This window comes from Micropterus salmoides, unplaced genomic scaffold (assembly GCF_014851395.1).
Source record: "Micropterus salmoides isolate LMB-PRFRI ecotype aquatic unplaced genomic scaffold, ASM1485139v1 Ms_hic_scaffold_23, whole genome shotgun sequence".
In the NCBI taxonomy this organism is placed as follows: Eukaryota; Metazoa; Chordata; class Actinopteri; order Centrarchiformes; family Centrarchidae; genus Micropterus; species Micropterus salmoides.
Window position 1 is genome coordinate 15,515,229 of NW_024041484.1, and position 22,859 is coordinate 15,538,087.

The following is a 22,859-nucleotide window of genomic DNA, read 5'->3' on the forward strand; positions in this document are numbered from 1 at the left end:
TCTCTATACTATAATGTTGAATTTCTTATATTTCCCCACATTTAAATGAATCTCATATTTTAACATGTAAGAATCCAGCTGCTGCATATATTAAGGCAGCTACTGGAATTACTGGAATTTAATTGAAATGATCAGTTGTTTAGACATTCCACATTTGACCTATGAATGCCAAAGTCAGTACTTGATGTTTTTTTCTTGATGTATCATAATTATATATGCTGTTTAAGCAGTCCAGTTTCCCCAAAGGGATTGTTGATGTGCATGTATTAAATCAATCCAGTTTGATGTATCTAAATAATCTAATTCTTGGGTCATACAAACTGTAGGACCATAATGCCCTTCACTGCGGAAGTCAGAGAGGGAGAAGTTTTCTGGAGCCACCCACTGAAACCCTTGCAGCTTTAGCATTGCTGACCTTACAACCTGACCTCCCTGTGTTATTTATTTGGTACCACCAGCCTACACTAAGATGTGGTGGTAGCTACTACCAGAGCTACTTCAACAGCTAGCCCTCCTCCTATGTATTTTTCCTATCCTGGCAGGCTGACAGGGAGTCAGGCATGGACAGTAAAGGGTGCTCCCTTGGCAGAGACAAGGCCTTGGTTTGCACTCCATGGGCACGGGCACTGCTATGGATCATTACTTCCCTCAGTGGAGTGGCTGCGTGCGAGCGAGCGTGCGTGTTAGCGCATACATGCATGCTTGCCTGCTTGTGGCAGAATGAGCGAGGGGGAAACTAAAACACAGAAAGAGCTATTAATATTAATGTCATTCTATCACATCAGCGGTCTCTCCATGCTTTTTGATGATCAGTTCCAGTGACTACTGCCCCCTAAAGTTCTTTTAGCCACGTTGGCAGCCAGCTACAGGCCTTGAATATTATTATGGAAGTTTAAAAAAAATAACACTATATAGATAAGAGCTAGAGTGATAATACTTACCATTATATAACGCAGATCTGGGACTTAAGATGTAAGATTCAGTCATATAATTCCATCTAATTGCACTTAACCATTTGTTCTAGTAAACAAGATGTTGAGTCTAGAATAGATTATCTGGTTGTCTGTGTTTTCTGCCTGGTTTTGGCAGGCAGCACCAAGAAGCAAGTACTATCCTCTGGTTGCCGCTACCTTCTACTCCTGCAATTGTTTGCACCACAGATCTTTGACAAAGCTATTACATTTTCCATTTCACGCCTGAAGAATGGAACTCCATATTAAGTTTATATAGGAAGAATAGTCAAATGAATATTAAGAACCTATGAATGATGAACAGAAATCATATGTTTAAGATTCCCTCTCTGTGTATCTTTGTATGGGGTTACTCTGCGTCACACACAGTAGTGCTATTGCAGTCTTAGTGAGTTTGATAGTGAGTGCGGCTAGGCTGTCGCCCGACTAATAGCAAGTTATCACTATTATTGGAGATGTAAGATAGATTGGTTAAGTGCTAGGAGCAGGCACACTGGAATATACTGAGTTGTAATCTCATTTAACAGCTCTTGAATTGCTCAAAGGTGTGTGTTTTGAAAAGTTTGCTCTCTGTGCGTATGTGTGAGTGTGTCTGGGGATATGGAGCTGCACTGCTGTTCCCGGGCCAGCTATTAGTCACACAGGAGTGGCTAATCTGTAATGGCTGCTGTCACAGCCCTGCCGTGGCTCCTGGTGATGGGGTGCGCTATGACAAATGCACACACACACAGTTTCAGCCTGAGAACACACATAACACACAAGTTCAGAACACACACAAATGATTCACTTACACATAAAGAATCATCCATTCCACCAATACAGTGTTACGGCTTCTGACAAGCTCTCCAGTACCAATCATCAGTCCAGCTGCAGGTGACAGATAGACAAGTGAAATTGGAGCCATCCTTCTATATTGGCACTACAGCAGCCTGGATCTGACCGCATAAAATCTACTTCTCCTGTATTTTTTCTGTCTCTCTAACTTTGTCTGTTTTTGCTTTGTCTGCTTCCAGAGCACAGTGGTAGTGGAGAAGTCCATCCAGGATCTAATGAGCTTAATGCAAGACCTGAGTGCCTACTCCAACCAGTTCCTCGAGATGGTTTGCGACAAGCTCAAAGAGTACAAGGAAATCTGCAACACAGCCTACAGGTAAAAGCGGCTCGCTCACCTGCAATAGGAGCCAAAATCCTTTCACACACACAATCGCTCACACATTGGTGCAGTGAAAGGCCATCCATCTGTGCTTCCTTGGGACCATGTAACACCTGGCCAGGTACCGGGGGGGTATAGAGGGATAACAGGGGAGGGGAGGGGGGTGGTATAGAGGGATAACAGGGGAGGGGGTATAGAGGGATAATAGAGGGCGTGATGAACTGGCCAGGCGACGCAGGAAAGGACTGACAGACTGCTAGGAGTCCATCTGGACTCTGTCACAGGTCGGCCTCAGTCTCACTGGGGGGGCCTCTGGGTGATAAAGACAAGCCTAACAGAGGCTGCCAAAGTGTAGGTGTGTATTTGTGTGTGTGCGCTGTGTACGTTTGTTTTTCTGTGTGCATTTACACATAAACAGGTCACTGTGTGTGTGAGAGAGAGAAACCCCAGAGTGCTTGTTTCTCCTGTACAAGGTGTTAGTATGATATTAATTGTGGAACCAAGCAGTTTCTCCGTCCCAGACATGCATACAAAGCAAATACATGTTGGCAGTCTGCCCCAGTTTGTCTTCACACCAAGCACTGGTGTAACATTATTTTATATATCAGTAAAAATACTCATGAACTACATGTTTGACTTTTAATGGTTCTAGTTGCTTTGTATGACTATTAGTGTTATACAGTTTACTCATTTTTAGCTTCACTTACTGTGTTGCTCCAGGGTAGTGCTAGTCTGTTTACAATATCTAACAACCTTTGGATCAATTGCAAATTTTGTTCAGACATTCTTGGTCTATAGAGGGTTAATCCAATTATCTTTGCATTTAATGCCACCAGGGGTCAGAATAACCATTTTTTCGCCTCAGTTTATGACCAAATACCTCTAGAACTAAAGAATGAATTCCCTTCAGTTTATATATTGTAATAGCGTGTAGCATTTTGGTAATGCTAAACATGCTACATGCAAGACGTTAACGTCTCACTAACATTTTAGCGTTCATAACTAAAATTCAGGCAGCTGAAACTAGTCTCCCGCTAATGTCTTTGTTAGTATTTTTGTCTGAGCAACAACATGTTTTATAACTCGCCTGAGTTTTTCTACATTTCACTGTGTGTGTTTCTGTGTGTCCTCAGGGGTATTGTCCAGTGTGAGGAGAAGCTCACCATCAGTGCTTCCTGGTCTAAAGACGAAGACATCAGTCGCCTGCTTCAGTCACTCCCTAACTGGGCAAATATGGCCCAACCCAGACAGACCCGACAAAAGAGAGAGGATGAGGAGGACTTTACCCGGTACGCACACAAATACACACACACTGTACTAGTTTATATAAATCTACATACTGTATGTCCAAACAACAAGAAGGGTAACATATATACATACTCGTGGACACCATACACACACAAGCAAACAGAAGCAGACACACAAAACCACACTTGAGCAATCACACATGTAATCCCTCCCTCTGTCTTTGCTCCTTTATTCACCTAATGTTGAACCCTCTGTTGTTGACTAAGATGCACCCATAAAATAAGTCATGATTGCTCTTTTAAACACCCCTCTGTCTAAAGGAAGTGGGAAGAACAAAATAGGAAAATATAAGGAGAGCAGACGGAGGCAGGGTGGGGGGGGTCAGTCTTATCGAAATTGCCTTTGAATGTGCGCACTCTTCAGGGAACACTGGAGCTCATCGGAGCAGAATAGTAAAGTAAATAAATAAATTGGTTATGTGGCCAAAGAAAGTCAATCTGTTGTGCACACGCTCCCTCCGTCTCTCACACACACACACACACACACAGAGTGAGAGCTCAGAGATAGCAAGAGGGAGACCATAAGGCTGTTTGATTTTTCGAGCTGTAGACGTTTTCATCATTATGAAAGGGGGATTAGCTTCTGCATGATTGGCAACCCAGTGCTTTAATAAAGGCTCATTAATACGCTATACATGCTTATGCGTGAGTGAGAGAATATGTGTTTGCGTGTCTGGTGGTTTCTTTTACCCTTGTTCAAAGGATCTCGATCTTGTGGGCACCCGGATCTTGCCCACTCTCTCCCTGTCTTTCTCGTGCTTGTATATATAGTGAAAAGGAGGTTTTGATCTCTTTGTTTTTCCACGCTACACATCTCTGCCTCCTGTTTATCTTCCATTTCTAAATATCCTATTTAGCTACTATCAACTCCCTCCCATGTCTATCTGGTTATCTACCCTTTATCCCTTTGATTGTCTTGTTTCTCTTTACTGTGTTTGGACATTTGTGCATCACTGTAAAGGTCACTGCCCTAATTCACTCCCACATCATTGCGCCGGTAAGCATTATTTCTTCATTATTAGAAAATTTGACTTTCTTGAAATAAACACACTGTATAAACACACTTTATAAATAAACACATAGATTTGCACTTCCATTCCATTCAGCAATCCATTATGTTTTAACATTTGAAAATTGGCTACTATTAGAGCGTTTGTGTAAGCCACTCACTCCCTCTGCAGACCAGACATTTTGGGTCCGACCAGTAAACCAATAACTGGTAATTTCCTTCAAATAACTTAAAACTGTGGACTGATTACAGGGTTTCTCTTAACTGTGCCTCTCAGTTGTCAAACATATATTTGTCTTAGCACTTTTTTGATTGCATTCAAATTGCATTCATTTTTGATAAAGGCTGTTTTCAGGTTGAGTCACATTATGTTTTTCTTTAACAGTTTGTCCTTCTAAAGACAAAAACTCTGATATCTCTCACTCTCTGTGTCGTTCAGGGCGGCTTTCGCTAAGGAGTCGGAGGTGCTGACCGGAAACCTAGGTGACAAGTTAATCCCCCAGAATGAGATTCTGCGTGATGTCAGTGACCTGAAGGCACTGGCCAACCTTCACGAGAGCATGGAGTGGCTTGCCGGTCGTCTCAAGACGTTCTTCTGCAACCTTCCTCATGCTTCCAGTAAGTAAGGAAAGCATCATTTTGGTTCAATGAGCAGGCATTTATAGTTTTGCACAAAAAGTGTCACACACACACACAAAAAAAAATGACCTTGAGAGACAAGTTCAGACCCTGCTTACTTTGTGTGGGGTTCCCAAAGCCGTTCACCCATCCAACAAGTGGTTCTGATGAAGTCTACTGACGCCATAAAACTCCCGCTATTTTTCATATTGTCATTGTCACAGTGTTAGCAAGTGCTATTGCACATCACCTCTTCACCTGATCTTCCTTCTCTCCTGGTTCTCTTGGCAAAAACAGACATATTTGAAGTCTCATACTTCTTTGCACAAGGAAGCTCTCTTATCTGTCTCATAGCAGACAAGAAGCTGTAACTTCACTAGATAATAAGTGATTGACAGACTGTATGCTGAAACTTAGCCCGTAAATAACTAGATTCTCTCAAACCTACCCACAACCCGTTCCTACTGACTGAATTTCTCCAAAGGTGTTATTCTGTTGATGAAAATAAATTAAGCAAAAAATAGATATTTTTGACACAAACACTGACATATGTAGTCAGTTTTGACGCCAACGCAGACATCTGTTGCTGTTTGCATTGCACCAAAGATTAGACTATCATTTTCATTTTCTTTCCTCGGTTTCTTGTTTGTCCACTTCGGCACAGACAGAGAGGCTTTCATGGCTGCCGAAAATGTTACAGTCCAGGAAAAGTACTGAGTATATGCTTGTGTAAAAGGAGACATCCAACAGATTTCAGGAGTATGATGGTTTAGTGAACGCTTAAACCCCAGAAGCACCACGAGATAAACCTTTGTAACACCATACATCCTCTACTGACTGGTATATTACAGTATAGTGCAATATTACATCATGGACATTTTTTCAGGAGAAGCTGCTGCAAGTCTCTCAGGTCGTTAAACAGTTATTGATCAGAGTACACTTCAGATTATAAACATTGTCTCGATGGTTTATGGAGGGTCACAGTCAGGGGTATATGAAGTTTTCTCATTGCTTAGCTACACTGCTTTTGTTACAGTACTTCTTACCTGTGCCTCATTAGGTTCTTGTTTGAGTGTATTATCACACACTCGTTACCTTCTCCACTGGAGTTTTCAAAGAGCACTTTACACACACACTCATTATCCTTGGCTCTTCCTCAGCGAGTATATGCGCGCATAACGCCTACCCTAATCAGGACTCTTAAAGTATTTCATACATTCCCTGCTCAGTCATCACTTTTCATTCACTCGTGAAAATGAGTGTGTGTGTGTGTGTGTGTGTTTCTATGCAACACAAGTCATCGTGTAGGCCTTGTATAGGCTATAGGATATATCAATATCACTTTGAGAACATGTTTAATCGAATAAAGATTGTAGCATCTTGGAATGTTCTTCAAGTATATTCACATTTTTATTAACATCATATGATGCCAATTAAAAGTTATTACTCCAATTAATGGCTCTTACAGTGGGGTCAGGTTGTTGTTGTGCTATAACTTGCAGTCTCTTATTTTGTATTGTCCTTATTCCATCAAAACAAGAGTATAAATGTGCGGCATAAAAGCTCTCTCCCAAATTCATACAGCGTAAACAGATGTCGGACTTAATTTCGTTCTCATTCAAAAGTCATGTTTCTTTAACGTGTTGTTTATGTCTTTCTAATAATCTCATTCAATATTTAACATGTTTTAAAAAATAAGTCATCAAGCTGAATTTCTAGAGTTGGATGGGTAAAATATTCTTGACAAGATGATGCTCTTGAACATCTTGTTTCTCTTGAAAAGGGCTCAATTGTCTCACCCAGCATTTAGATATTTGACATCCGTTTTGTTTTTATTTGTTATTAATAAGCTTTATACAGCACTGGATTCAGTTTCAACACATCAAAATCTGCGGTTATCACCTCGTTTGCTTCTAAAATATGTGTAGATGTTTTCGCCACTTATTTGTACAAGCTCTTTCATTCACCTCTGTAGTTATTGTGTCACAGGACTCGGGAGAAACTTAGCTGTGTTCACTGCGGTATCTTGGTCCTCTGGCAGAGCTCTGGTAAATTATGCACCTTTCCTAGAGGGATAGAAAGAGGGCTTCAACTCTTATCAGCAATTGTCACAACTCTCTAGCTTCAGACTTATGATTGCTCATTGAACTTGCACTATTTTGCTGTTCCATATCGCGACTTTTCTTTTAGACATAAAATAATTAAAAGAGAATTTTCAGATATTCTTATTTGGGCTTGACTTTGCCACTATCTCTTTTTAAACTCTTCCCTTCCCCACTCCCTCTGACGCTAGCTTTCTTCGTTTATTCATAGATAAGAATTCAATAAAAGTACGGGAAGGGACGTGACATAATTATCATTATTTCTGGCGGGTGGCACTAATGGGAAGGATAGGGCAGTCACTTATCATGCTGGGACAGCCTCCGTATTGTTCATTATTTAGTGTTTGCCGAGCTGATGACGGACTGTGTGTGTGTGTGTGTGTGTGTGTGTGTGTGTGTGTGTGTGTGTGTGTGTGTGTGTGTGTGTGTGTGTGTGTGTGTGTGTGTGTGTGTGTGTGTGTGTGTGTGTGTGTGAGTGAACATACGCATGCACTGTGTAAGATGGGACAAGGGTACGGCAGGGAAAAAGGACCCCACCTTATCTCATCCTCCACCCCCCGCCTCACGTCTATGCCTCTCCAAATTGGATTTTATATTACAGAAGCAGTCAGGTATGAACAACTCATTTTCCTCTCCCTCTTTTTGCTTTTTCTTGCTTTCATTCCTCTTTCTTACTTTCTTGCTTCCTTCTTTCTTAGTATTTCTTTCTATCATGGTATTTCTTTCTTTCTCCCTTTCTTTTTTATGCCTCTGCGCCAACAACAGCCATGGCCGGAGGCATTATGTTTTCCAGTCGTCCGTCTGTCCATCCCATTCTTGTGAATTAGATATCTCAGGAACCTCTTACGGGAATTTCTTCAAATTTGGCACAAACGTCCACTTGAATTCAAGGGTGAACTGATTAGGTTTTGGTGGTCAAAGGTCAAGATTACTGTGACCTCATAATGTCCTGGAAAAACACTTTTTGGCCATTATTCAACAACATAACTCAGGAACAGAAGGTTAGATTGTGACCATATTTCACAGTATGTTGGACACTGAATATGTGACACGTTTGACTCAAAGGTCATTGTGACCTGAAAATAGGTTTTTAGCCTTAATTTAATAATGAATTGGGCGGTTCCAGATTTCACACGTTAACAAGCACACTAGAGGCTTTCCTTCATCTCATCCATTCTGCCTTTCACTTCCTGAATTATTCTGAATTTCAAGCATCATCGAAAACACGTGACTGCAAACAATGCATTGGAGCAGGCCTAGCTAACCGTGAGTGAGTTGTGTCTCCTGTACCAGGTGTTAGTATGATAATTGTGGAACCAAGCAGTTTCTCCAACCCAGACACATGCATACAAAGCAAATACATGTTGGCAGTCTGACCCAGTTTCTCTTCACACTAAGCGCTGCTGTAATACTATTTTATACACTGCTCAAAAAAATAAAGGGAACACTAAAATAACACATCCTAGATCTGAATGAATGAAATAATCTCATTAAATACTCCTTTCTTTACATAGTTGAATGTGCTGACAACAAAATCACACAAAAATTATCAATGGAAATCAAATTTATCAACCCATGGAGGTCTGGATTTGGAGTCACACTCAAAATCAAAGTGGAAAACCACACTACAGGCCGATCCAACTTTGATGTAATGTCCTTAAAACAAGTCAAAATGAGGCTCAGTAGTGTTTGTGGCCTCCACGTGCCTGTATGACCTCCCTACAACGCCTGGGCATGCTCCTGATGAGGTGGCGGACGGTCTCCTGAGGGATCTCCTCCCAGACCAGGACTAAAGCATCCGCCAACTCCTGGACAGTCTGTGGTGCAACGTGGTGTTGGTGGATGGAGCGAGACATGATGTCTCAGATGTGCTCAATTGGATTCAGGTCTGGGGAACAGGCGGGCCAGTCCATAGCATCAATGCTTTCCTCTTGCAGGAAATGCTGACACACTCCAGCCACATGAGGTCTAGCATTGTCTTTCATTAGGAGGAACCCAGGGCCAACCGCACCAGCATATGGTCTCACAAGGGGTCTGAGGATCTCATCACGGTACCTAATGACAGTCAGGCTACCTCTGGCGAGCACATGGAGGGCTGTGTGGCCCCCCAAAGAAATGCCACCCCACACCATTACTGACCCACCACCAAACCGGTGGAGGATGTTGCAGGCAGCAGAACGTTGTCCACGGCGTCTCCAGACTCTGTCACGTCTTTCACGTCTGTCACATGTGCTCAGTGTGAACCTGCTTTCATCTGTGAAGAGCACAGGGCGTCAGTGGCGAATTTGCCAATCTTGGTGTTCTCTGGCAAATGCCAAACGTCCTGCACGGTGTTGGGCTGTAAGCACAACCCCCACCTGTGGATGTCGGGCCCTCATACTACCCTCATGGAGTCTGTTTCTGACCGTTTGTGCAGACACATGCACATTTGTGGCCTGCTGGAGGTCATTCTGCAGGGCTCTGGCAGTGCTCCTCCTGCTCCTCCTTGCACAAAGGCGGAGGTAGCGGTCCTGCTGCTGGCTTGTTGCCCTCCTACGGCCTCCTCCACGTCTCCTGATGTACTGGCCTGTCTCCTGGTAGCGCCTCCATGCTCTGGACACTACGCTGACAGACACAGCAAACCTTCTTGCCACAGCTCGCATTGATGTGCCATCCTGGATGAGCTGCACTACCTGAGCCACTTGTGTGGGTTGTAGACTCCGTCTCATGCTACCACTAGAGTGAAAGCACCGCCAGCATTCAAAAGTGACCAAAACATCAGCCAGGAAGCATAGGAACTGAGAAGTGGTCTGTGGTCACCACCTGCAGAACCACTCCTTTATTGGGGGTGTCTTGCTAATTTTTGGACCCCTTTAACTCTATCATGCTGCTGATTCTTAATTGAATTTAGGTGTGTTTGCATCTCTGTATGGATGTCTGTTTGTGTCAGATTGTTGGGATGTCTAAAGAGTATGCGAGCCTTTGTGTGCATATGTGCGTGCAGACAGACCACTGATGGTGATTGGCTGAGAAAGGTGGCTGCAGAAAGGGTCTTATCACCCATGCTGTCACAGTACTGGACTTTTAATCCACTCTGACAATATTTACCTGACACACATACACAGAGATGCCTGAGGCGCAATGTCAGAATGACAACCATTTTTTGTTGACTGCTGTGTGTGTATATGTATGAATATTAGACATTTTTAATAATATTTGCCCCTGGCAGCCTTTTTGGATTTATGTGTACTGAACATGAACTTGCAAAAAGGATATCATGAATGGTGTGAAGGGCTGTCTTAGTGGAATTTTTTTTTTTTGCAGACTTTTTGCTGCTTAACAACACTTTTATATGCTTGTGTAAAAATGTGTATGTTCACGTAGGAGGCCTGGTTATGATTAGGTGCATAGAAACAAGCCTTTAATCTGTGCTGCAGGGTTTCTGGACAATAACCATGTGCTCTCGTCGTGGGAATAACTTCCTTCACTCTTCAGTGGGCTTATGAAATACACTTTTCTAACCTTGACTATGGTGAATGTAGGTCTTTTCCCTTTAGCAATGATTGTATATTTTTGACTCCATTTAGCAAGGGAAGTTGACTAAAACACATTCTTATTCACTGCAGAGGCCTGGGGGACTAGTTGCATTGGGAGATGATGGTATTGTTTTTTCAGTATTTAAAATGGTATCTTTTGTTTCATCCATTCCGGTTTCATATCAAGTTTCTGTCCAACATTACAACACTAGCATATTTAGATTTTTTCTTATTATAAGTCACCATTGAGCAATTTGCTTGCTTCAGATATCAAAATCTTTAAATCTCATTCTCCATTTTTATCGCTCTCTTTCCCCCTCACTTTTGCTTTCTCTGGACAGACGTTCAGATCCCCATGTGCAGATGTTCATCCTCTACCAGAGGCAGCAAAATAATTAACAACTCGCCTCCTCTCTTACTCAGTCAGTCATTTATGAATCATTCATCACTCCACCCCTGCAGGATACTGTCCTTTGCTTATCTTTCTCCATTTTCTCTTCATTCCTCTTTTCTGTTGAGGGGAAGGGCGTGTTTAAACAAAACAGATCATGATTCGTATCAAATGTTTAGCAGCTGTATTTTTCAGTGCCACGGAAGATGTCAAGTCATATTGTTTTCTTGCTTCTTTATGTATAATTTATCCCCTTTATGGCAGACAGGTCAAAGAGTGCAAGATTGGGTTTGTGTTAATATGAACTGTCTGTGTTTGTGTATGCATCTACGTCTGCTGTATGTGTGTAAGTATGTGAATTCCATCACTGATCTTCTCCCTTAATGTCTACTACTCTCATCTTCTGCAGATGGCAAGCAACAGACGTTTCTCTTAGATGGGATTCGAAAATAATTGGATAAGCACATCGCACACACACACACACACATACAGGCATGTCTACACATGAGCGCATAAATACATACACAACACACACATACATATCCTCACATTTAATCGGCAGAAAGAGAAAAAAGGGAGCATGAAAGTTGTCAGTCAGGACCAATGAGTCGTCTCCTTTTGCCCGTCTGTCCCTCACTCTAATGGTGCCCGCCATGCTGCGATGCCTCCCTCACATCATCAAAGCAGTGCAGGCTGGGGTGCGGCAGGAATCTGTGTTTCTGTGTGCGTTTGCGTGTGTGATTTTTGGGTGTGTGTATGTGTGGGTGTTTCACGGATACCCCCTGGAGAGACCTCCAGCAGTGTGTGCCACAGCGAGCCCTTTTTTCCCCTTTCTGCTGCCAAAGTGAGTGAGTGTAATGCACATGAGAGGAAACAGAAGCCTTCGAGTCACTTTCACACACGCGCCCATGTGCGCATACACACACACTTGGAGGGAAAACACTCCCACAGGCAGAGCAAGTGAAATGCTCTCACTCTCACACATAACACACAACCACAAGCTAAGAGAAGAAATCAGACACACTGAGGGCAAAATAGTGTATACCGCACAAATATACATGCACCTTTTGTCAGGTGCTTTAACTAAGACTTTATGGATAACACACAGGGACAGTTTTATAGCCATATAATCTGTCAGCGCACTTCTGCCTGCACCAAAACACTTCTTTATGTTACCATATCTTTGGTACCAATAGACATCAATAATGTCACGGATCATTTAATGCAGCATTCAGGTTGCTCAGCTGTATAGGTCATATTTTTGTAACTGTGTCTTTAAGTTTGCGTGGCAGTAAAATGTTTCAATGCTGCCTTTTATTAATGATCTGAGAAGATGACCAAGGAAAGTAAACAACAGCTGCTAAATACAATCAAATGAAGTCAATTAATGTCATTATGCTCCACTCCCTTGAGAAATCACTGTGGATTTTTTCTGTTAAGACCAATCTTGTTTGTTGTTCCTGTGTCTCATTTAGCTGGATTAATATTGATATTGCCGAACTAAAGATTTAATCCTGGGCTCTCTGTTTTCTGATGGTGAAAGAGGCAGTCACTAGTTTAGGTATCATATGGAAATTATACAATAGCACTGATGACGGTTGATTGACTTTTTCTAAAAAAATAAACCAAACACATAAAGTCTGTTGAGTTAAGCCAGTCTTTGTTTGATCCCACACTGGGTTCATGTGAAATCGTCACATAAACAAAAATAAAGACTGATTAGAAGCCTAAAATGTTAGCCACCCTACCCCCTAATTATCTCAGACCTCACAGTGGAAGTGGTTCTAGCTGTGGTAACAATGAAACTGATTAAAAAGAGGAGGCTAATAATTTGTGGTTTACTTACAACTTTGTGGATTGAGAAGTGTTTTGATACTGGAAAACCATGAACTTATTTTATTCAATAATTGTTATAAAAACCTGAAGTAAAACTTTCCTGACCAAAGTTTTCACAGACATTTTTGGCAAACAGTCGACGTTTCAGCACATTTATCTGAAGTCTGACTGAATATTTGTTTGATTGTTGATTTCAGCCAGAGTCAGGCTCTCCAATGCAGAACGTGGATGTGAAGCACCCTGTTAGAATATAAACTACCTGTAACTGCTGCAAATGACTCTGCACTGCATTGTCCTCCCACACACATTATCAAGAGGTTTACTCAAGAAGACAGTTAATTAGCAAGTACGTTTATACATGCAGTACATACACTTAGCCCTTCTACATAAACAGCCCCACACATCACATTTTATACACACTTTAATAAGAAATACAATATCCGGCCTTTATCTCTATATGTCAGACACACAAGGCCATAAGAGCAGCTGTCAAACTGATAATACCTCACACCCTCGAGTGTGTTTGCTTTGTTGATTGGATGGTTGTGGCACATACCTCACTGCTGTTTGCCTAAGCCAATAGCCTCTCATTATTATCAGGGGTTCATTTAAAAGTAACATTCACCAGCACATACAAAGTGTGCACCCAAGCACTCACTATGTAAGGCAGCAAAGAACTACTTTGAGTTAATGAGTTTCATAACATTTAGATTTCGTAAACATACATGTACAATAAGGTGCTGATCTTAAGTTATTATTGTGTTATCATTTATCTGAAGGATTATGCATTACTGTTATTCGGTAAACGCCTTCTAATCCAGGAAGGACAGAGACTTGTTGCAGTTTCAAGCTTTCAGTTTTACTTACAAACTGAAAAATCAGGAACAGTTTGGTGACAGGAAAGCTAATAAATACCAAGTGTACCAGCTTATAAATCAAGTGGATCAATTAAGCTTCAAAAACCTCAGATGTCACAGGCCTTCACTACTTGTAAAATCAACAAATATGCAACACTTGAAGCTCTCAATCTCATGTAAACAAGTTATGTTCCTTAGAAGCTTTAAGACCATTGCTCATGGCAAATGCTCTTTTAAGTAAAATGCCCAGTATTTACTTATGTCAGTTATTTCAATATTTCTTTCTATATCGTCCGTAGATCAATGTCTTTTTCGTAATGTTGTCTCCAGCTTTGTCTCAGGTGTCGAGTCTGACCAACCGGGAGGCTTCGTAAGATCAGTTAGATGTTGGAATTAATCACATGATGTTAAATGCTCATACACAGCACTGTTCAGTTAATGTGGAAAGTAACCAGTTCAGGTTTGTCATTATAGCCAGGACATTTTAAGTGACATACAACCAAACATTTGGTGTAGGATCTTCAGTAGATATGAAATATGAAGTCTTCTTGTAGTCCCATATTGTTATGGACTTGGCCTCTTTGCTTTGACAGAGAACTTTTTTGCTCTTTATCCAGCAAATGTATCCATGTTTTATGGCAGCAGACAGTCTTGGTGTTCTGGAAGTTTTTTTCTGAACACAGTTCTGCCTCTGCCCTCGTCTTGGAGTATCTCTAACTCTTATGTTTTAAAAATCGGTGGATCCCCTGGTTTACTACTATAACAGCCCATGTAGTGTTTGGCAGTCAGCTTGAAAGCTCTGATGCATTCAAAACCTCAGTTAGCTACAAAATCGCATTGCATTTATAAGCTAACTTATATAAATAAATAAAAAATGTACAAAAATATAAATTATTTTTAGATATGTTTAGGTCAGGTCAAATCTATATGGTTGGGCTTACTATAGTAAAGCGTTAAATAAATTAAATAATAATAAATAATTAAAGCAGCAACTTTGGAGTGAAATACCTCCTACCTATCTTTTTGGGGAACATTAGTCAAAAATTAAAGTCATAAAGAGAGAAGCATTATTTCGGCATTCGTTTAGGCTTGCCGCCACACTGTCCCTAGCCGCGTGTGTGTCTGCATTCATGCATGTGTGACCTTCGGAAGGGCAGGAAGAGTAACTGGGGAGCTGGCTTTGACTGCATCACATCGATCGTGGACCTCTGCATTCGCCTGCTCAACAGTCACTCTTCACACACACACACACACACACACACACACACACACACACACTCGCCTCATTGACCAAATAGACTTACATATGAGTGACGGGGCCAATTTCTCTCCCTTTCCTCCCCTTGCTAATTTATGGCCATTGATCTACACCGGGCGGAATTTATATACACTCATCATGCTCTCGTGCTTCCTCTCTCTTTTCACACACACATACACATGCAGCACAGTGACACTTGCTCCTGCTGTCTCAGCACAAGTGGCGTGAAGAAAGTACAAGAACATGGTGAAGGTCTCATGAAATGACATACATGCATTTTACCTTGGAGTACAGTACAGTGTGCGTGGGCACAGACAGGTCACAGTAATTACCTGTAATGATGAGAAGGTGGTATGACACATTTGTGGGGGTCAGAGTCAACTATAGAGCAACACCTCTGTAGCTGGTAGGGCTTTCAGTAGCTTGCTCAATCACTCTTCAGCAGGATCCAGACACTGAAATGTCATCCTAGTTCCCCTAGTTAAAGGATGGTCCGTCTACTCACTACCAATTCCTCTGCTCAGTAATACTGTGTCATAATGGTGTCTTTATGTGTCTCCCCATCTATTCTGTCCTCCCAGATGTGTCTCCATGCTCAGCTGACAGCCAGTTGGTCGGTGAGAGCGAACGAAACAGGGAGCACATTCTTCAGACCCTGAGTGACCTGTCCAGGGGCTTTCAGGACATTGCAGACCGCTGTCTCCTGGCATTGCACCTGGAGGTCAGGTATGCAGAAAAGAGAAAGTCACAGAAATTGCAGACTAGAAAACACACACAGGGGTTTTATATGGTATTGTTACATTCATCTTACCGTGCTCCTGTTACTCCTTAAGGTGACAGATGGTCTCAGATTCTCGGCAGAACCATTTTGAATTATTCAAAGTCAATGTTAAGACTATAAATGATCAGGAGTTTTGCATTTATTTATTAAAACACTGTTTGCATCAGTGTCATAAACTATAAATAGATTTTTTTTTTTATAATGCAGTTCTAATTATCCTGTCAAAATAAATAATTATATCAGAGAGATGGTTTGTTTCCCTAAAAGTCAACAGTCTAAATAAGTGTTGGAAGATTATACGGTTAGGATTACAGTTACACACATTATTTGATAGGGAAATTATATCTTTCCAACCGAACGCTTTAAGGTCAGCACACAGTAGCAGTGTTCAACAAAACAACTGCACCCACCGTTTCCTATGTAAGCCCACATCTAAATCTTAAAGCATGTCTCTTGAATCAGTGCATTGATATTAGTCATTTGTGTCACTTCTTAGCTGAATGAAACACAGATTGTTACAGTATGGCTTTAAATCATTTACACCCATTTATCAAGATTATATATCACAGAAGCTCAGTGAACATGTCGTTAAATCATATGGACAGAAATGAACAGTGATATCATACTTCTACCTTAAATGCACAAGTTTAGGAATTTATACCATTTCTTGAGTATGTGCTTTGAATGTCAGTGTCCAAGTTAATTTACCACTCCATATACTTTCTCCCCCCACAACCACTAATAGTCCTCCATCATCCCTCTCCCCTTCTTTCCATCCCTCCATGTACCACTCTTTCCCTGTAGACTATTGTGTAGCTTATGCAATATTGTTTATGATTTCAGTAGAAAACCCTCCCTGAGGCTGATGTCTAGCTATATGCTACACTCCATTGACTCTCCCCATCAAGCGAATTTCCCCTGATAGTGGTACCAGCTAAATGAAGCCATGAGGAAGAGAGCAAGACGGGAGGTGGGGAAGAGATGGGCGAGAAATGAGTGTGGGGGTTAAAGTGATGGTTGTGGTTAAAGAAGGGAGATACAGTAGCTAAGTGCTAGTAATGATTGAATAGAGAGAGATGGAAGTGGGACGGAGGCATTAGAAATGCGGTGTAGTTGTTGGCTTTGCCTTAAGGGGAATGAGACATTCACCCATATCATTTTATACCTTTCTGCTGAGGCCACTGTGATTATGGCATTATGAGAGTATTGACTTCCTAAGTCTAGACAGAAATGAGCCTTCTCTGCTTCTTAATCACCTCAGACTAAGATGTAGGTGTTTAAAAGGACAGAGAGAAGTAGCACATTGTTAAAGGAGAGGTTAAAATTCACCTCCTCTAACCATTACAGTCCTGAAACTAATATTAGATTTATTATACCATGGGCGGAAAATGTTAACATGGACAAAGCAGAGATAGGATTGTTTTGCTTCTAAAAATGATTAATTATACCAGCCAAGAAAATTCTGGCCGAGAAAAGTGAATAGGAAAAACCCTTGAGCAAGGTTCTTAACCCACAATTGGCCAAGAGCACAAATCTGTGTTTGCACCACCGTCTTCATTAAAGTATCTCAGATAAAATCTAGATAAAATTAAATCTGAAACATCAAAAATACAGTATTCTAGGTGTAAACATACGAAGATGAGCTTCGCTGACAAATGTAATTAAATGCTTTTGATTCACCAACAATTTCCTATTGTTTTTTGGACACGAGGGACCCCATAGTATGAAGGAAACTTACAGAAATCCTATCTTTTGCATTTTAATACAAGTGAAGACCTGAAGTGAAAGATTATTTTAATAGGTGGCAGGTTTTAAATTTACTAGATGTTTAAGTCTTTTTATACCTTTTTATATCCAGCAGTGATGTAATGGTAGTTGAGGAAGTGGATATTTTATGAGTACTTATGAGTATGATTTCTGTTTAAATTATAGGTGTTAGAGTAGGTATACATATTAGCAGGGCCGGAGATATGAGAACACTCAGCGCCCACTAATGTTGACCTTCTAACTATGGACAGAGAATAAAACATCTCAGACACACTTACCTCTTTACTGCTTTCATTTCTCTTTCTTCTCGTACCCTGTAGTGTTTTGAAACTCATCACACGTCACAGTTGATTTCAACACATCAATAGGGAACTGTGAGTTTGTGGGGCACTATTGGGCATTTTAGCAAAATCAGCAGGCGTACGTTTAATGACAAGACCTGAAAGGGAAAGAGAACAAAAACATATAAACAGTCTTCAGCATCTAATTTTCCACTTTCTCTTTTCTTTCCCTTGCCTGCACTTCCGTCCCGTGTCTCGATTCAGGGTGCATTGTTTCCATTACCTGATCCCCCTGACTAAGCAAGGCAATTATGCCATTGTGGCTAATGTGGAGAGCATGGACTACGACCCACTGGTGGTGAAACTGAACAAGGATATCTCAGCCATAGAGGAGGCCATGGGGGCCGCCCTGCAGCAGCACAAGTTCCAGTACATCTTTGAAGGTCAGCAAGGACCTGGGGTGAAGTATAAGCAGCTGCCCAAGAAGGACCGTTTACCTACCTTTCTAAAAGCAAAAGTTCATGTTTTTCATTTGGATTCACAGAGCTTAAGTATCTAATCCAAGGTTAAAATGTTGACAAAATATTATTGCTTTATTCTTTACTTATTTTTTTATTCTTTGATTCTTCTCTGTGCTGATCTTTGTCATCTTCTCCTTCTTCTCTTCCCTTACCCTCTCACTAGGTCTGGGTCATCTGATCTCCTGTATTCTCATCAACGGGGCCCAGTACTTTAAGAGGATCAGCGAGTCTGGCATCAAGAAGATGTGCAGGAACATCTTTGTCCTCCAACAAAACCTCACCAACATCACCATGTCCAGGGAGGCTGACCTCGACTTTGCCAGGTAAGAGTCTTTTCATGTTTTCACACGATTAGCCTCAGTGCAGTTGTTTCGGTTCAAACAAGGAATACATCTCAACCAGAAACCTTTTCCTTGTATCAGTTTTCATGGGTTTGTAAAGGACCATTATAACATTGGACTTAAGAAGCTGGCAGAATATATTTAGTCCTGATAGCCTGTGTCGCTAAATTGTCATGCCACTTTCTTGCCAATACTTTATTTGGTACTTGCTGGTTTTTCCCTTGAGTTTTGCTGTTGTCATGGTGATACAGCCTCTGATAACACAGGACTCTTTCCCTTGAAACCCAAGATGATAATCTTAGAAATAGTAATATTAACACATATTCATAATATTCACATATTTTGGAATCTGTTCTACAATCACTGTAATTTTGATACCTGCAGGGGAAAATTAGTGAAATATTTCTAAATATAAAATGGAACTCTATTATGAACCCATCAAATCAGAAACACTTCCCTGGCTGATGATGAGCATTCCAGTTTAAATCAGTTGATATACTGGTACAATAGTACTATACACCTGCACAGACAAACACAGACGTGCACAGTGTCCTCAAGTTCAGACTATGTCAATGCACAAGGCAGACAGATGGTCAGACAGATTGTCAACCACACCGTGTGTCTGTGTGCGCACGCTCGCTGTTTATTTCTTATTCAGACGTTTATATTTTGTGAGTCTACCTGCTGTTGCCCAGTGCCATCCAGCCGTGACAGGCATGGGGGAAATCAGCGTTCGAATATCTTTGGGGGGGGGGGGGGGTAGAAAGACAGAAGAAGACAGAAAGAGAAGTAGTATTCATATAATTTTTTTTCTCTTTCAGAAGCTTGTGTCCTTGACAGGAGATAGTGTGAAAGAGACAGGGTGATGGAAAAAGATGGAGAAAGAAGGGAGGGCTTAGGGGGAGGAAAATTGAAAAACTAAGTGAAAGAAAGTATAGAAAAGACATTGTTCACAGGAAAAGGCATTGAATTGACTGGGAGACGACAGCATGGATAGCAGATAAAATACAGCAGAGTGAGAGATGAAAGCGAGAAAGGTACAGGCTGAGGAAGGTAAGAAAAGGAAGAAGATGAAATATGGTACAAGTACTGGGAGAAAAACTTCATCAGCTTGATTTTCAAATATTACTGAAAAGACTGCTCTTTCTATTTCTTTCTTTGTCTTGCTTTTTCTTTTTCCTCACTTACTAAAATTATTGAGTAGAAGAAGCGAACAAAGTAGAACACTTGCTATGTTAAAAATAAATAAACTTTAAATTGTTCTAAAAGCAAGTTTTGGCTGTGACATCCCTGCTTACATGACCTGATAAAGGTTTTGACTATAAAGACCTGCTGAAAGCTGACATTCAGTTTTTGAAAACAATGAACAGACAAAGTGATTGTTTGTCATTTTTTTGTTTCTTCTACTTTATTTTTTTTTAAGGCAGCATCTCAACCATCTGTTGTAACGCACCTCTTCTAACCTTCGCAGTCTTAATATTTGTTATTGTAGAACGTGTTTACCCACGTCTGCTATGTTGTGTTACAGGGGAAATCAGCTGCTTTTCACGGCTCTTCACGAATCTTTATGAGCGAGTCATATCTTGTGAGTGGATGGGTGTCTATTTGCTGTGTGTGTTTGGACATTTAAAATATGCTGCGAATTGCAAACCCTAGTTTCCCTCCAGGAAAAAAAAAACTGAAATGACCTGATGTGTACTGGATGCGGAGGACCATTGTTTAGCATGTTATTTCTGCCCTCTGTCAACTTTGATTATGGAGAAATGCCAGTGATGGCTTTTCTGTCTTTTCTCTCTTTCTCCCACTCTCTCTGATTACGAGGCGTGGGTGGTGTGGAGGTGTTGATTGGGAATTGCAGGGCACATTGTTTACACATTCATGGATTTTTGGATTGGCCGGCCTCCGGCTCCAAGACACTCTTGCAAGCACCCACATACACAAAAACACACACACACGGTCACATACACGCATGTAATATCTATCTATCAACATTTTGAAATCACCAAATTTATGTTTAGGACATGAATATTCATAAAGTGTGCTATGTAGCTCACACCTGCGAGGGGAAAGTGACTATATGGACTGTGTGAAAAAGTATGATGATGAGAATAAGATAAAAAAGATGCACTTGTGGCTTAACAAAAAGCTTACCAAAAGTTGGTCATAAAATCTGAGCATAGGAGGAAATCGCCGGTGTGTCGGAGGGGTCAGGACCTACCCAATCTGAGGGTTTTTTCCTGCCCCTAAAATTATAATTAAATAATGTTAAAGCTGCAAGCAGCGTTGGGCAGGCCCTCGCACATGTAGTGTGTCAAGGTGTGAGGCGGTCGCTTTGCAGATTCTGGAGCCAGTGCAGCTGTGAAATTGCTACACGCTTCGGATGCTGCTAGAAGGTGTTAAACGTCACTTCCTGAAGTAGATATAGCCAACCTACAAGTAGTGCTTCATCACATCACAAGTATGGAATGTGTAAATCATCCAAAAATGACCATTTAATTCAAAATGGCTGACTTCCTGTTCAGTTTAGGGCATCGCTCCAAGAGTTTTTTTGGTACGTCTGGACATGATACATGTGCCACAGAAATGTGAAATGTCTGTGGGGATGCTTTGTTGAAGGTCACTTCCTGTTGCCAGTAGGTGCCGCTATGACTATAGGTGAATGTTGGCATGTGGCTGTGTTCAGGGCGAAACTCTTATGATACATTCTAAATTTGGTGCAGATGTGAGAATGTAGACTGAAGCAACAACTTCCTGTTTTATGGCGAATCATCAAATTTGGACGCCACACCACGGGTACGCCATTCCACAAAAACTTACTGTTTGTACAACTTTTAATCGTCAGTGGGTTTAGACTGCACAGCAAAAATCTGAAGTCGGTCGGACTACATCCCTAGGAGGCAATACGCAGGGTGTAAATCGTCCAAAAATTACCATAAAATTATAAATGGCCGACTTCCTGTTGGGCTTGGCATCGCTCCAAGAGGCTTTTTTGTACGTCTGGATATGTTACATGTACCACAGAAATTTCTTACGCATAGGGGAAACTTTGGCCGGGGGCTACTCTGTAGGGGGTCCTGCCAAGCCATTTTGTCACACCCATGTGCGAGACCCATAAAACCCGAAATTTTTAGCCCCTCTTGCTCCAGTCCATGTTGCCAAGCTGGTCGGCAACATGAAGCCTACAGCTGAATCAAAGCTGTTTACGGGCTACTCGCTGACTCGCACTTCTCTGCTTCTGAATGGCTAATGGTTCTTAACTAGGAACTGCACATGTGCAACTCCCAACAAAGATCATTTAGAGACAAGATGTATAGCTAAAACAAAGCATTCAACACAGGGTGAAAAGAGGAGCTACAGCAATGTGCAGTATGAAAGAAATATGGTGGGGGTTTTTTATGTAAAGCTCTTCTGGTACGACCCCTAAATAGGATTTTGAACCTGAAAATGAGCATAATACTACCGCTTTAATGATTATAATATGACTGCTTGGTGAACTATGAACCTTTCCTCTGTGTACACATACACGTACAATATTGGCTGTATTATTTGTGTCCCCTAAAATTGCTCTTGCAGATTGTTATGTTTACTGTCGATTAAATTTACGACCATAAATCTGAGGTTCTTATCTTTGTTCTAATCTACTTATATTCTATTTGGCTGGGGATATATGAGTTTGTTGAATGGAAAATTGTAAAAAAAAATAAAAATAATAATAAAAAAAACAGAAAGAAAGAAATGATTGTGTAATGTGTGCTTCAGATCCCAACATATCATGCCTTTTTAATTAAGTGGTCCAGTACCACAAAAATAAAGAATTTCTCTTGTTTCAAACATTAAAAGCAACAAACCCCTCTGATTGACTAAGTAAAGTTACAAACACACATAGTGTATATGTAGCATTTTCTAGACATATAATAGTTGAGAAAACTAATATTAGCCAACCGGAATCAGCAGTGAAAACGACATCTGAAGAAGAGAGGCTAAAAGCAGATTATTCATCAGCATTTTACTTCCGCCTCTGGAGAAACAAGAGTGAAATGAGGAGAGGAAGTGTTCACAGCAGGATGCCTGCTTTTGAAAAAAGGCTGCAGATGCTTGCCTGTGTACACTTGCACTTTTATGATTCTATGTGTGTTTGCATGTTAGTGTTT

At 41.1% G+C, this 22,859-nt stretch overlaps 1 protein-coding gene across 1 annotated transcript in view; it reads left to right on the top strand.

Annotated features, from left to right (window-relative positions):
• Positions 1-22,859, top strand: part of exoc4 (exocyst complex component 4) — a 114,297-nt gene that overhangs the window by 79,769 nt on the left and 11,669 nt on the right. The window contains exons 14-19 of the mRNA XM_038738614.1: positions 1,985-2,121; positions 3,258-3,413; positions 4,880-5,058; positions 15,599-15,743; positions 18,111-18,289; positions 18,531-18,690. Of these exons, the coding sequence (XP_038594542.1) occupies positions 1,985-2,121; positions 3,258-3,413; positions 4,880-5,058; positions 15,599-15,743; positions 18,111-18,289; positions 18,531-18,690 (956 nt within the window). The remainder of the gene's footprint in view (positions 1-1,984; positions 2,122-3,257; positions 3,414-4,879; positions 5,059-15,598; positions 15,744-18,110; positions 18,290-18,530; positions 18,691-22,859) is intronic.